The sequence below is a fragment of the Chaetodon trifascialis genome, chromosome 12 (assembly GCF_039877785.1).
Source record: "Chaetodon trifascialis isolate fChaTrf1 chromosome 12, fChaTrf1.hap1, whole genome shotgun sequence".
Lineage (NCBI taxonomy): Eukaryota > Metazoa > Chordata > Actinopteri > Chaetodontiformes > Chaetodontidae > Chaetodon > Chaetodon trifascialis.
In genome coordinates, this window is record NC_092067.1 from 10,794,051 (window position 1) to 10,807,931 (window position 13,881).

At 44.3% G+C, this 13,881-nt stretch overlaps 3 protein-coding genes across 5 annotated transcripts in view; all 3 read left to right on the plus strand.

The window, feature by feature from the left end:
- The first annotated feature begins 1,068 nt into the window (after positions 1-1,068).
- On the plus strand, positions 1,069-8,315 carry cracdla (cracd like a). 3 transcript variants are annotated; one of them, XM_070976720.1, is made up of 10 exons: positions 1,069-1,389; positions 2,697-2,755; positions 3,047-3,191; positions 3,297-3,432; positions 3,515-3,676; positions 4,282-4,518; positions 4,624-5,788; positions 6,044-7,002; positions 7,582-7,696; positions 7,796-8,315. In XM_070976720.1, exons 2-10 carry the CDS (start codon positions 2,707-2,709, stop codon positions 7,990-7,992), a joined length of 3,165 nt encoding a protein of 1,054 aa, XP_070832821.1. In that variant the 5' UTR covers positions 1,069-1,389; positions 2,697-2,706; the 3' UTR covers positions 7,993-8,315. The 3 variants fall into 3 exon arrangements, 2 of the variants coding, with proteins under 2 accessions (XP_070832821.1, XP_070832820.1); XR_011602957.1 differs by having other exon boundaries at positions 1,266-1,389; positions 3,294-3,432; positions 6,044-7,009; XM_070976719.1 differs by having other exon boundaries at positions 1,266-1,389; positions 3,294-3,432.
- An 859-nt stretch (positions 8,316-9,174) lies between these two features.
- creg2 (cellular repressor of E1A-stimulated genes 2) lies at positions 9,175-12,727 on the plus strand. The gene is made up of 4 exons (XM_070976002.1): positions 9,175-9,663; positions 10,810-10,979; positions 11,360-11,473; positions 11,597-12,727. The coding sequence occupies exons 1-4, from the start codon at positions 9,244-9,246 to the stop codon at positions 11,736-11,738; spliced, it is 846 nt and encodes a 281-aa protein (XP_070832103.1). The 5' UTR covers positions 9,175-9,243; the 3' UTR covers positions 11,739-12,727.
- Positions 12,728-13,159: 432 nt separating this feature from the next.
- mgat4a (alpha-1,3-mannosyl-glycoprotein 4-beta-N-acetylglucosaminyltransferase A) overlaps positions 13,160-13,881 on the plus strand; it is a 29,567-nt gene continuing 28,845 nt past the window's right edge. Inside the window, exon 1 of the mRNA XM_070976606.1 lies at positions 13,160-13,735. Within this exon, the coding sequence (XP_070832707.1) occupies positions 13,642-13,735 (94 nt within the window). The 5' untranslated portion in view covers positions 13,160-13,641. The remainder of the gene's footprint in view (positions 13,736-13,881) is intronic.

Sequence of the window (13,881 nt, forward strand, 5' to 3'; positions counted from 1 at the left end):
CCAGGCTCTTATGTCACTGTGGTCTGTTAACATGTGTTTAGTTGCATGTAATCCAGATGTCAGCGGCTGGGTTTATATTCTGGTGGGAGAGATGAGGATTTGTGCGATGAGGAGCCTCATAAGAGGAGCTGTTCAGCCACATGCCCAGACACCAAAAAAATGTGGATGCAAAGGTTTGCTCTCCACTTCCTGCTGCCCTCCCTCTCGCTGATTGTAGCCCAGTGGCCTAGATAGTGCTCCCATCTCTGAACGCTGTCCTGTGCGAGTGTGCAGACAGTTGGATTCACTGTTGCAGCAGGAAGGATCATTTCACTGATTATAAAACATGTGCGTGAGACATGCAGTATCTTTTCCTCTTTTACTGTTGAGGCTGGCGTGGTTATTGTTGTGGCATTCTTTGGCTTTATTAGACAGTTTACGATGGAGATATAGAGGAAACATGCCACAGGGATTCCTGGCTTTGCAGTTATAAACACCTCAACCACTGGTCCACCTTACTGGGAAGAGTATTTGATGAAAATAAACAATCCTGTGCCCATTTAATGCATGCAAAAGTAATTGCCTAATAATGTGTGGACATACAAATACCAAATTAATTTATTTCTAAAAACACATTTCTCTCTTTAACTACAGTCGTGCCACAACAGAGCTCCAGTGTCTGGTGCATTTAGATTTGAACTCTGGATCTCACCCGGGGGGAGAGATGGCTAATTCCTGGTTGGTGTTTTTCTTTAATTTTTAACTTTAAAAGACACACATTCACACACACACACACTCACACACATACATAGTCTCCCCTCTGTGATCGCTCAGGGGTGTAAGCAACCTGGTGTAATGTGTAAACAGTTCTATGAGCCGTAATTCATGTATGCCTGTCCTCTTTCCAACTGGAGCTTTATTTTTTTTCCCTCTACTCTCATTTCTGGGCCTAAAATCAGGTTAGCGTTTTATAAGGAGCTTAGCGCAGAGGGCCACAGTGTGCCACTAATGTAATAGAGTATCTCTCTCTCTCTCTCTCTCTCTCTCTCTCTCTCTCTCTCTCTCTCTCTCTCTCTCTCTCTCTCTCTCATTCTCCTCTGTCCTCTTTTCTCTTTGTGCATTTGCTTACCCTGTCATGAAGTGTCCTTCTCTCTCTCTCTCTCTCTCTCTCTCTCTCTCTCTCTCTCTCTCTCTCTCTCTCTCTCTCTCTCTCCGCCTGTTTTTTCTCTCTCCTTGCACTTCCCTCGCTCCCTTCCGTCTGCATCTCCCTCCATCTGCAGATGTGGACGACACAAGCCTGAGGTTTAAGCATTAGGACAGTGACACAGCCGAGACAAGACAACTCACTCTGCTTAGAGGGGAGGACAAAGAGGGGGAAGAGGAGCAGTGGTGCTGGCATTAAACTGCTGGGTAAGTTCTCTCATTTTTGCACTAAACGGTGTGTGAATGTGTTTTCTCGGGTTTTCACACTGAGAACAACAAGTACTTTCCTCCGTGAGAGTCAGGTGAATTTTGTGCTGCAGTACGTGCCATGGGAAGTTTGTGATTAAGCTGTTGTTGTGGATTATGGTGTTTTGAAATCTTACAAAGATCCCTCCGCAATGTCAATAATCCACGGGATTATCCTCTGTTTCTGTTGGGGCTATAGTTTGGCTCACTGGATGACAAAACTCTGAGGTGAGGCCTGATTCATGAGCACTTTAGTCTCATTCACGGTTGAAATGTATTTGTAGGGCCAGAGCTTCTAATATTGTCAAAGTCAAGTGCAATAACCTTCCTTCTGTCCTGGTTTATCTGTATGCTTATAGCATTTTCAATAACGTGTGCTTGTATTCTGAGAGCAGGCTGGATGATAGGAGAGGTGCAGTGTGGACTTTGTATGTTTATCAATAACCTGACACATCATGTCTTATCAGGCACCCATGCTGTGCAGGATCGTGCTCTGCTGACAACAGCTCCTTGGCTACACAGGGAGAGCTGCATGATTCTCAGAAAATTGTGCATGCATGTCTCAAACAGAAGACTAGCTCCAGGGCAGGGCACAGAATAGAGTCTGTGAGACAAAGGAAAGGAGCACCGTGCACTGAATCTCGCATTCAGGTGACACATCAACCCAATCCGGATGTTTCTCAGTCAAGTGTGGCATAAGTAAAGCTGCCAGAGAGCAAGATTTCAACTTTTGCTTTGTTCGCAAAATATGGTACATTACCCAGGCCACACTGCTTTGTGACAGTGTGATGTTTATGCATACTCCTAACCAGTGCAATGCACAGCAGAGCTCCTAATACCGCCTCTGTAACCTACATGCTGTTTTTCCTCAATGACAATGCATTTAGTGAGTTTTTTACTGCATATAGTCCTCTTGTAAAAGCTTCTTTGATTATGTTTGGTTGATGAGATGGATCAGTTTCCTCAGAGTGGCACACCTAGTGACAGTAAATGTTTGTACTTTCCCTGATAGTGCCAATAAACCTGTGAACCTCAGGTCCAATGTAACATCTTCAGACCATCATATGAGTGCGTTAAGTGCAAATTCTTGCCTGTCAGTGAACTGAGAACATACCAGTGGCGTAATCACACCACGTTAGATGCCCTCCGGCATGTGACAACAGTCTGCAAAAAGTGTACGCCTGAGGCTTTTGTTGTCACAATTGCTTCTCATTACCGGTGCCTTTCTTTACTCGCTCTCCTGTCATTTGCTCTGCGCTTCTTTCAAGGACCAGACAGATGCAGTCTTTCTATGGAGATACAGAGGACAGCACGGAGGACAATCCAGGTGAGATTATCTGCCATGCAGTTTTACATGGTGGAGAGAAAGCAAGTCTTTGACAAAAATAAGCTTTTAAAATGAAAGACTTTGTCAGCATAACATTGAAACGTGACAAGCACACATCAATGGGCCATTTATTGCACATGGTAGATCATAATCTACAAGCTGACATACAGTACATCTGATGGAACAGTTAGGAAAGATCCTCAGAGAATATATACGGTGTAGAGAGGGGACTGTGTGAGTTCTGCACATGTACGTGTGTGAGTGTCAATCTCTCCTTTCTGTCTCTGTTAGGACGTAGAAAGTCCAAGTTGAAGTCTCTGAAAACTCGTCTCCTTGGGAGGAGTAAGCAAGGAAGTGAAGAGGGAAAGGCCCAACTCAGTCAGTCAGCCAGTGACATTACAGCCGGAGAGGGACTCGGCTCAGAGGAAGATTTGGCGTGAGTGTCTGCAGGATAGTAACTGTTTGCTTTACAGCTCAATTTCTGTTCTGATTACTAGTCTATGCATTCATCCCTCCTCTGCCCCCCCTCCTGCTCCAGCAGATGCTCCCAGGGGATGATGGGATCACGGGCATTGTCCCATGACAGCATCTTTCTGGCTGATGAGGTCCAGACAGATGCTGAACCAGGCAGGGTCTTATCTCAGGAGAATGTTCACAGCAAGATTAAAGCTCTGCAGGTACAGCCTTTTGTTCTCTGCATTTTGTTGAGAACTTTGCAAATGCAGCTTTTTCAGAAACGCTTGTGCTCTGGTATCACAGATGAAGCTTCAGCAGCAGAAGATGCATTTGGGGCCGCCACCTCTGGTTCTGCCAATCCGACGACCAGAGGATCCGGGAAGCCGCTCTGAAGATGACAGTCTATCCCACAGCCCCCCTGAGAACTCAAGAGGTGACTTCATAACCCAGGCAGCCCTCAGCAAGGTGAATTTATTTATTCACTTAAGTGATACACGGTCAGTTATCTGTCTGGGCATAGACATGAAACCTCAACTCCATCCAAATTTGAGCCCATTTATTCCTACTTATGATGTCAATTTTTTAAAAATGGGCCACAAATATACGGTTTCTTTTTTTTTTTTAAGGCACAGTAATCCCTAAACAGCTGTGCTGCAGTTATTAGCAAGCATTACTAAATAGTAAATAGTGTATTTGTTGGGGACTATTTTCAGCCACAGATTAATATGTACCGGTGAGTGTTTATGGCAGCAACACAGCGTATGTGGGACTGACTCAAAATAAACTCACTGGAGCAGTGTGGTCTATTGATGTGTTTTCATTAGTTTTTGGACAACCATTGATGTTAATGGTACATGTTTTTTTGTCTTTTCATGGGATTTGTTTTCTATAAGAAAATGTATAGCCAGGCTTATCCTGTAAAATCAAGAATCTAAGATTTTGAGGTCTGGTATTAGGGAATAAATACAATAAATACATGTCCTAATAATATGAATATGTGACTGCCTTTTTATGTTTTCATGTTCATCTTGTATTTCCAGTGTTATATTATGATTTTCCTTTCTTTTCAGACCATATATCAGCCATTCTCTTGTCCCCTCTCACCCAAACCTCCACCAACCAAATCTGTGCCCCAGACTCCATTCCAGTCTTTGTCTCGTTCTGTCCCCTCCAATTCTGTTGAGTCCCCGCTGGACTTCAGCTCTCCAGCCCAGTTCACCCGCTGTCTGGATACCTCTGCTGCCCGCCACCGCATGTCTATAAAGCCCAGAAACCAGAGGGCCAGCACCAAGAAGAAAATCACTGCAGTGAGTGAAAACACATGTTTTTCACCTTATATATTGTTTGTAAAGACAAATGTGCACAACACACTCCATGCACTTCCATTTCCTTATTTTTCTTTTTTTTTGTAGGCTGACTCGAGCCCTCTTTTAAATACTCTGAACAATATTGACCACCTTGAGCCTATGAGAGAAGAAGAGCAGCAGCTTAGTACTCAAGAGGAGGTGACACAGGAAACAGAACAAGGAGGGCCTATCATTCCTATTACATTCCAGCCTTTTCCTCCTAAATCCTCAGAGGTGGCAGCAACCACACCAAAGGCAGCATCCACATCAACCAACCAAACTCTTCCCCAGCAGGACCAACCTGTTCCTGGGAGAGTGCCCTCTGTACCCCCTCAGGCACTTCGAGTTAAGCCTCACAGACCGTTGGATGTAATGTCCAGTGAACGGCCACACTCATGCTTTATACCGTCAGAACTGAAGGACAAAAGAGAGGAGGGGTCTGAGATACAAGTAATGTCCCATGACAAGAGAACTACTCCAAACAAGGTTGGCATGACTGAAGTCTCCTCTGACCAGCCCTCCACTAATTTTGACTCAGTGGTGGCGTTCAGGTCTTCTTCTGTTCAGCAGGAGATTCAAGATGAGACAGAGAGCATGAGAGGAATAAAGAGACCCGCCCCAGGATCTGGGTCCTTCCATTTCTCCATCACCGCTGCCAAAAACAGAGATGGAGAAAGACCCCGATCAGGCATTTTTGCGGAAGTCCTGGAACAGACTGAAGCTAGGCAGAGAGCTGTGGACAAACCCTTTTCAAGCACAAGGGAAAAGGCAGAACCTAGAGACTCTCAGCCAAGAGGGGGTCCCTTTGCTGTGGGAAGACTTAGACAAGAGGGAGCTCTACACAAAAGCTCGGTTCTTCCATGGGACAAGAGAGACAGCCTCAAAAAGGTGGAATTGGTGATGCCAGCCAAAAATGTAACCATTGATACAGACGCTGCCAAGGGGGAAGAGGTGGAGAGCAGCCAGGAGCCGGTGGAAGATGCAGTGGAAGCCCAGGAGGTTGAGGAGGACGAAGGAAAGACAGCATTTGGTATTAAGCTGCGCTCCACATCTCAGTCCATGAGACTCCGGTTTGATGCGTCTTCTAAGCACAGCTCAAAGCCAGCAGTGTGTGAGGAGCCATGTGACAAACAAAAAAAACAGGAAACAAGTGATAATGCAAGCTATGTTTGTCAACTGCCCACAAGCATCTCTTGTACAACATCCACCTCTGGAAACCTTCTACTGATGGGTGAGTATCTGAGAAACCTTTTTCATTCCACCATGAAAGAGATGTTCAATCTCACATTCAGTTTTGCGATGGTGTGTTGCTATTTTTTTCATATCCATATAGGGTTGAACATTGCACAGACGTACACTGTTATTTTCTTTAGAGAGATAAGATTTTTACTGGTCACAGGGGACCTTTGTACTTAAACAGACTTTCATTAACTTTAACAGAGCTTCCAAGTGTGTCTAACTGAACAGTGTCACTCCTTATATCCAGCCCCATCTGGCCTCTCCCATCCAATCAAGCAGAACCCACCAACTACCTGTGATCTTCACATCATGCCAACAGAAGTCCAGACAACCTCTTCAAATCCCAAAGAAGTTGAAACTACCTTTGCAGCACCTCAGGAGCCCCAGCCTGTCCATCAGCCGGCCCCATCTGAGGTGTCCTGGATGAGCTTGGCAATGGAGAAGACCAGAAGCCTCCAACAGCTTTTTACTATCAGATTTCCCAGAGATTTTACAGGTGTGCAGTCAGCGGCTCGACCGCAAGCACAAGTGCAGACAGCGACTCAAACAGAGACACTGACCGGGGCACAAATACAGACACAGACTGTAAAAATACAAGAAAGTACAACATCGCTAGAGGCTGCAAATCAGCCATCAACTGATGCAGTAAAAACAGAAACAGCGCAAATTAGAAGTCTAGCACAGACTGTCAAACCGACACTAATGGTAGTGCAACAGAAGACATCAACGGTATTTCCTGTTCAGTCAAACACCTCTAGAGAACCACAAGCATCAAAACAAACCAGTGAACCCCAGTCACACCCAAACACAACTCAGCCTGCCTCACAGTCTGTGCCTGTGCAGGCCAATCCAGCAACAAGCCAGTCTCCCTCTGCACAAACCTCGCCTCAGCTCGCACAAGGGAGCGCCACACAGTCTCTTGCACAATCTTACCTTTCCTCGGGCCAACAGCAACCCCCCTGGAGCAATCGAGGTCTTCAGCTCAAATCTGCAACTCCAGCTCCAACTTCGGTTTCTACCACCTCATCAGCAACAGCTCCTCCTCCAGTTTCTGCCTCGGGAAGAGAGGAGAGAGAAGCCAGCATGCAGGAAAAGGAGAGCGCATCGCTGTCAGGAAGACGGGCAGTCTGGGCTGGATCAGTAAGCGAGAAGGCTGCTTTTTTGGAGAAAAGGGCAGAGTGGGCCAATCCACCTGGAACCAAGGGGGTTTGTGGTACTTCTTTGTAACTATCTTTCATACCCCGTTTGACTGCAAATCAATTAAATGATGCGGCTGCTGATATTCTATATTTTCCTGTTGTAAACAAATCCCATGGAAAGTCAAAACCAAGAGTATGATAGTTCCTGGCTTCCGTCAAAGACACAGTCTCAAGTCAGTTTGTTCCTTCTGAGCATGTAAATCTTAAAATTTCTGGTCCCTGTTATAATTCCATGTTTTAAAATGAAGTAAATATTACACTTGTGGAGGCTATTGTTAGCCACTTTAGCTTAAACTACAGTGCCCGTGTTCATCCTGATGAAGGAATGTGTCAGCCAGTGAAATTTAGTCACTCATTAATGTGTTTTTAATAGTTTTTGGATGACAGAAGTGCAGAAGACTACATCTGGTTTTGGCTACTCAGACAATTCTTGTTAGTCGGATCAATTCCTTGTTGGATTGGGTCTTTTCGTGGCATTTGTTGACAATACACGAAGTGTAGAATATCATTGGAATTGTTCTCCAACTGTCATTCTGAGACTGACAGCTTATCCTGCTCAGATGATCTAACTCCCCGTTTTCCTCAGGTGGAAGTGAAGAAAGTTCGCATAGAGGCGCAGACATCAGGTGAATCCCCTGCCAAAACCATACCACTAAGCAAAGACACAAATCCAGAGGGAGGACCAGGTGGGAAAGCTGCAGGTGTGTTGGTGCACATTAATCACAGTTAGAACTGTAGAAATAGTAAATTGGGGTTCAGAGTCTTCATGTGCAGCTGCATGACGCAGAATTGTCTTTCAGAGTCGAGTCCCACCAAAGTTCCAGACAGGCCTTCTGAGGATAGATGGTTGCGGAAAAATGTGTCGTCATCTTCATCGCCCTCGTCGTCTCCCACACTGCCATCAGCTCTGGCGTCCATATCTGATAGCGGCCAGCCATCCTGGATGGAACTGGCAAAAAGGAAGTCAATGGCCTGGAGTGATAAGTCCATGGACTGAGAGGGAAATCAGACATATTGTTGTACAGTATGAACAGCCCTGCAGACAAAGTGTTATATGAAAGTGTTGGTGAGTCTGTCAGGAAGGTGTCGATTCGACTCGCTTGAGACTGTTGTATTTGTGTGTTGAATTTTATGTAATTGTAAAATGTTAATGTTATATTGAGAGACTGACAGAGAAAGAATATATACTGAAACATTCACTATGATCCCTCTCCACCACAAACACTTCAACATAAATGGTATTTCTGCACAGTATTTGATGTGATTCAACATGTCACTGCTGTTAATAGCTTATGTTAAATAATAAAATTTCTAATGTTACAGCTTTGCATCATTTGTCAATTGCTTCAATGCAAAGGAAAATATATTAAATGACTGAATCAAAATCAACATCAACATCAGATATTCTCGGTCAAAACTCTCCATATATAGATAAAAACAATATTTGATGTTTTTTGTTCAGGATCTTATGCTGAGTGTAGATCAGTGTGGGTCAATGCTGATTTTAATAAAGAAGTCAGGCAGTAATTGGCCTTTTCCCACCATTCTGTGAACGATCATGATCTGATTTTACGCTGCATACTGCATGAGTCTGTAAATAGCAGGACACAGTGACGAGATGGAGGAGGAACTCACTGTAAGACCTGCATGTTGACGTTATAGGTGGTCACGTGGGAAGTCATTTTACAACTTCATGTACTGTTGGGTAGTTTAACCCAGCGCACTCAACCTTGCTGACATGTGACCCCCTGATATAAATCATTGCTTGGCCCCTCTTATCACAGGTTATGGCCGTGGTGGGGATGATTTGTTTGATTTTCCAGTTTGTTTAATTGTAGTGGTTTTCAGACGCATAAAGAGTATGTCAGAGCAAATTATGCAATATGTCTTTTACTTTCCCTCTAATTGTCTTTTATCTCCTTAGACTTAGACTAGTATGCAATGCATACAATCATCACAGGTTCTGCGTGTAAAAACTTCATCTGCAGAATAAGTAAACATAGAAGGGAAATAAAATATTAGTGAAGTAAAAGCGGCAACACTTCCCTTTAAAATATATTTGAGTGTAAGCAGGTTTTGTCATTTCTACTTTAAAATGGTTTGAATGTTAAACGTCCTTGCTTTGCCAGTAGGGGTCGCTGTAAACCGTCTCTCTATTGCAAAATCTCCTCGTGTTTCGAAAACACTGACACGTGAGGTTGTAAACAAGAGAGTGGATGACGGGCGGCCATTGTCCGAGCTCGTGAACATGAGGGCCTGTTGCTTTCCCCTGGCACTGTTTGCCAGTGTCCTGTGCCTATGTCAAAGCTACACCCTGAGGAGCTCCGTGTCCTGGGTCGTGTCCTCCAACGACGTGGTGGAGGACGCGGACCTGTCGGAGGAGGTCGCCCCGGCGTTGCTGGTGGACAGTGCGGGGCTGTGGAAGCAGGCGTACCCGTCGTCCAATGTCCTCGGAGACAGCGTGGAGAGCCCCGGAGAGCTCGGCAAGCCGGAGAGCGACAATGTGGCACAGCTCTCCTCTCGCCTGTTTTCATATCGGCTGGAGAAGGTGAAGAAGTCCGCCAGCAGCAGCGGTCCGCCGCCTCACCAGGAGACCGCCAGGACTGCCAGATACATCGCGCATTACAGCGACTGGGGACACCTGTCCACTATTTCAACTCAGGACAAGGTAACACACACACACACACACACACACACACACACACACACACACACACACACACACACACACACACACACACACACACACACACACACACACAGGGGGGATTGGTCCATTCATATGAAGACTTTCCTGTGGGCTGCAGCAAAGGTGTAGGAATACTCAGGTCCAGTGATACAAAGTAACTACGTACGTTCACTGTGCTGTACAGGTTTGAGGTACTTGCAGTTTACTACCTGATGCAACTTTTTTGTAGTGAACTAATAGATATTGTACGTTTTTACTTGCCTACATTTCTCTGTAGTTGTTTGTATAGTTACGAATGTGATCAAAGTCCTGCACACCCACACAGGTGTTTGCAGATATGTGGCTGATTTGCTTGAGGTTGTACCTAAGATGGGATTTACAAAGAGGTCACCATGCAATGATAAGAATAATAAAAGTTGTAATTTGTCCTACAACAAAACTGATAAAGTTAAGAAAGTGCCGAAGTCCCAACAAAAGAGTTTTATGTTGCTGCACATGACAATAACTTGTGCACACCCATCATTATCTGCTGCATAAAATAAAAGATGAAATATAACATTGGTTTGTTTACTGATAATACTTCTGTACTTTCACTCAAGTTGAACTTTGAATTCAGGAGTTTTATTTGTACAAGAGTATTTTCACACTGTGGTATTTCTGCCTTTGTTTTTGAAGGATCTTTGTGCTTCTCCCACCACTGCTGAGGTGCTATGAGTCCATGTCACCCAGAGTGCACCCTGTTATCGAACATGTTTCTAATTTGGATTTTATTTATTATTGTCTCTCTTTTCTGTTCATTTCATCAGGATGGAAACTTCTTAAGATTTTGTAATTTACCACAGTAACACAGTAACAGACAGGTCTTCATTGTCATTTGTAGCAGTGGGTGAGAATTGCCAGTGTTTACAGATACTGATCAAACCAAACCACAGAAGTAACGGAAATATTCATGTTGATAACTCTCGTTTGTATGGCTGCTCTCAACTTTCATTTCATACCTTTACCAGTCTGGTAGTTGGGAATATTTGCATGTGTGCTAAATCTTCAATCAAAATGATTCAAACCTATTTTGACCCTTCTGACACTATGTTATTAATGAATTTTAATATCCTACTTTTTGCACAGATCAAAGGTCTCCCCTTTGGGAACATCTTCTCAGTGAGTGATGGACCACTGGACAACAGCACTGGAGTCATCTACTTTTATGTGACTCCGATGGACAACACTGTGTCAGACCTGAAAAGTAATCCCTATGCTTCTCTCACATTCTCAGAGGCTGAAGGAGAATTCTGCAGGTGAGCCCTAACCTTACCTCTAACTGGACCCACATTAACTGAAATAATGGAGGTCTAACTAATGCCTCTATCACAGACAGATCATAGAAGAGTTATCCCAGTGATTTACTGGGAACTATGTGTGAAAGAGGCTTAACGTAAAACAGAACAGAACAGGACCCACCTGAAGGACTTCAACATGTCAGCTGATATTGCGCTTTCGTCATGCTCATTTTCAAACATCATATCAATACAATTAGTACAAATCAGATGACACACAGTAAGACTTGAGCTTTCTGGGGTGCTGGGGCAGTTGCCAGATGACTTTAATGACTGCAAGAACACCTATTTGTGTGTGTGTGTTTGTGTTACAATGATCACACTGTCTTCTGTGCTTGAAGACAAATGGTGTATGATCCAGAGGATCCGAGATGTGCTCGACTCACGCTAACAGGCAAGATGGTGGAGGTGGCCCCAGAGGAGCTCGGATTTGCTAAGGAGGCGATGTTCTCAAGGTAACTCAGCTAATAGAAGATGGAGTGGTGTATGAATACACGCTGGCTTCTTTCAACCCTGAAAATGAGGGAAAACAACAATACTTGGTGCATGTACTTCATGAGGTACTCTTGTTTTTGTAGACACCCCGTGATGGCAAAGTGGCCAGTGGGACACAAATGGTTCTTCATGAAGCTGGAGCTGATCCAGGTCTGGCTGCAAGACTGGATCGGTGGTGTATCACTCATTCCATTGGAGGACTACTTTAAAGCTACGCCTTACTGAGAAAATATCTGTCTGCTGCATCATGTCAGTCTACACAGACCAGTTCAGCCATGTACACCGCATATGTGGTGCCAAAGGAGTATTTTCTCAAATATTTTTGCGTGAATGTATTCAAAGATAATAAGTGATTTACATTTAATGCTCACAGTCATTACAGCTGGCATGAAAAAAGTCAATGTCATCTAATATATTCTTTATCAGAATCAGTATTGCTTTATTGATCCCCGAGGGGAAATTGTTTAAAATTGTTTAAATATAAAGACTGATTTTGACATTTTAAGGGTTCGCATTAAAATATGCGTGCTGTTTGAAAAATAAATGAACGTTGGCACATGCAATTATTGTGCCTACTGTTCAAAGAAAGTATTCATTTACCATGTTCAGTGAGCATTTAAATCTTAAAAGGTAATGGTAATGTCAACAACTCTGGCCTGGTTTTTCATTTTGAGACAAAAATGCGAATGAAGATAGAGTGTTGTTATATATAAAAAAATGTAGTACCTGAACATAACAATGGCAAGAATGACATCGACTGTAACAACTATAACTCCTGACATGTTTTTTGGTGTTTAAAGGCTTAGCAAAACATATGGCCGCCTTTGATGATCCGTTAGGGAGTTATTCTCATATGTGATTTGCCCACTAGATGGCGCGCTTTCTACTTGTAGAGTCAATAATTTGTGGAAAACGACAAAAGTTGGTCACTAGACGCTTCTTGTGCTGCCACATCGAATCTTATCACAAATTTCAGCTTGACTCTTTTATTTATGGTATTTCAACCTGTTGCAATTTGAATCCCAACGCAGACATAGTTGAAGAGTGCCATTGATTTTAACAGATAAGACACGTTCTTAGATTAAACTCATCCCGAGCTATGCTGTTGTCTCAGTCCAGATTTCAGCTGTGTTGTACCACAGGTATAACTTTATTTTGAAAGTCCGGAAGACCTGCTTCAATATTGTCTGACATGAAAGGTAAAACAATTTACGAAAAAAATCAAATAAAAATAATAAATAAAAACAAGGGTTAATATCCAGCAAATCACTTTACATACAGCGTATGAGCAAAGAAGAAGTAAGCGAGAGCCCCAGAATAATAATAATAAAAAAAACTCTTCTTCGCTATCACAAGTCATCACAACCGCTCTCTGTCCCATGACGCTCACGCGCCAGGTGTCAAATATCGCGTGAGCGTGAACTCATTCCGTTAAAATGAAGCCTGAAGTAGCGTTCACGTAAAACTTTCCTGTGTGGGACTGACAGAATGCCATCACTTTAACAGATGAAAAAAACAGAAATTTCACGTATCTCACGTCTGAAAGGGCCGATGAGCCATGCTCGGCTGGTTAGCAACACGCTGCTTTTATTTTTTTAAATTCATCTGTTGCCAGTTCAAGCGGAATCAACGTGAATTGAGGCGTTGCCTTTCGGCCACCGTCAGAGACACACCAGCCTATCCCAGAGGACCGAACGTTACATGGTCAATATGCCTTCCACTTGTAACTTGTAGCTGACGGTTGTCCGTAAAGACATGGCTTGTATCGGCAGCTAGCTTGTTCTGTCTTAACCCACCATGTAACCTGTGTTGTCACGGTAGGCAGTTGACTCGTGACTGAGCGCCGTAGGACGATACAGGAGGAGCCAGTTGCAGCCCTCCGAACAACGACGAGGGAAGACACACCGAGACTGAGGGTACATGCGAGTACTTCCCTCGCAGCGCAGAAGTGTCCGTGTTCGCAGTCCTGTTAACCAGAGCGGGGGTTTTTTTTGGTACCGTTTGACGCCCCCATATGCCTGCGCCCACAGCCGTCTCAACAGCCTGAGGGCAGCGCGAGGAGGGAGGGAGGCAACGGCAGCTCCGGGGTCCCCGACACTCAGCCGAGGCGAGGCATCGCTGAAATGAGATGAGGCTCAGAAATGGAACTGTGGCCACTGCGATTATTTTCTTCACATCCTTCCTCAGCCTGTCCTGGTACACAGCGTGGCAGAATGGCAAAGGTAGGCTGAGCAGTTCTGTCATTGGCTTTTAGAAGGAGCGACAGTTGGGCCTGGTTAACAAACTAGCGGACATCGAGCTGACGTGGGTCCAGCAGCGTGTCGTAGGACGGCAGGTGTTGCCGTCCACTTAGGACCCATCCTGTTTT

What these genes read in the sequence shown, in the direction of transcription:
- creg2 (XM_070976002.1), top strand. Translation starts at nt 9,244, where the DNA reads ATGAGGGCCTGTTGCTTTCCCCTGGCACTGTTTGCCAGTGTCCTGTGC. An exon ending in CTATTTCAACTCAGGACAAG is followed by an intron (nt 9,664 to 10,809) that starts GTAACACACACA and finishes CTTTTTGCACAG; the next exon opens with ATCAAAGGTCTCCCCTTTGG. An exon ending in GCTGAAGGAGAATTCTGCAG is followed by an intron (nt 10,980 to 11,359) that starts GTGAGCCCTAAC and finishes CTGTGCTTGAAG; the next exon opens with ACAAATGGTGTATGATCCAG.
- cracdla (XM_070976719.1), top strand. Translation starts at nt 2,707, where the DNA reads ATGCAGTCTTTCTATGGAGATACAGAGGACAGCACGGAGGACAATCCA. An exon ending in GGCTCAGAGGAAGATTTGGC is followed by an intron (nt 3,192 to 3,293) that starts GTGAGTGTCTGC and finishes CTCCTGCTCCAG; the next exon opens with CAGATGCTCCCAGGGGATGA. An exon ending in CCAAGAAGAAAATCACTGCA is followed by an intron (nt 4,519 to 4,623) that starts GTGAGTGAAAAC and finishes TTTTTTTTGTAG; the next exon opens with GCTGACTCGAGCCCTCTTTT.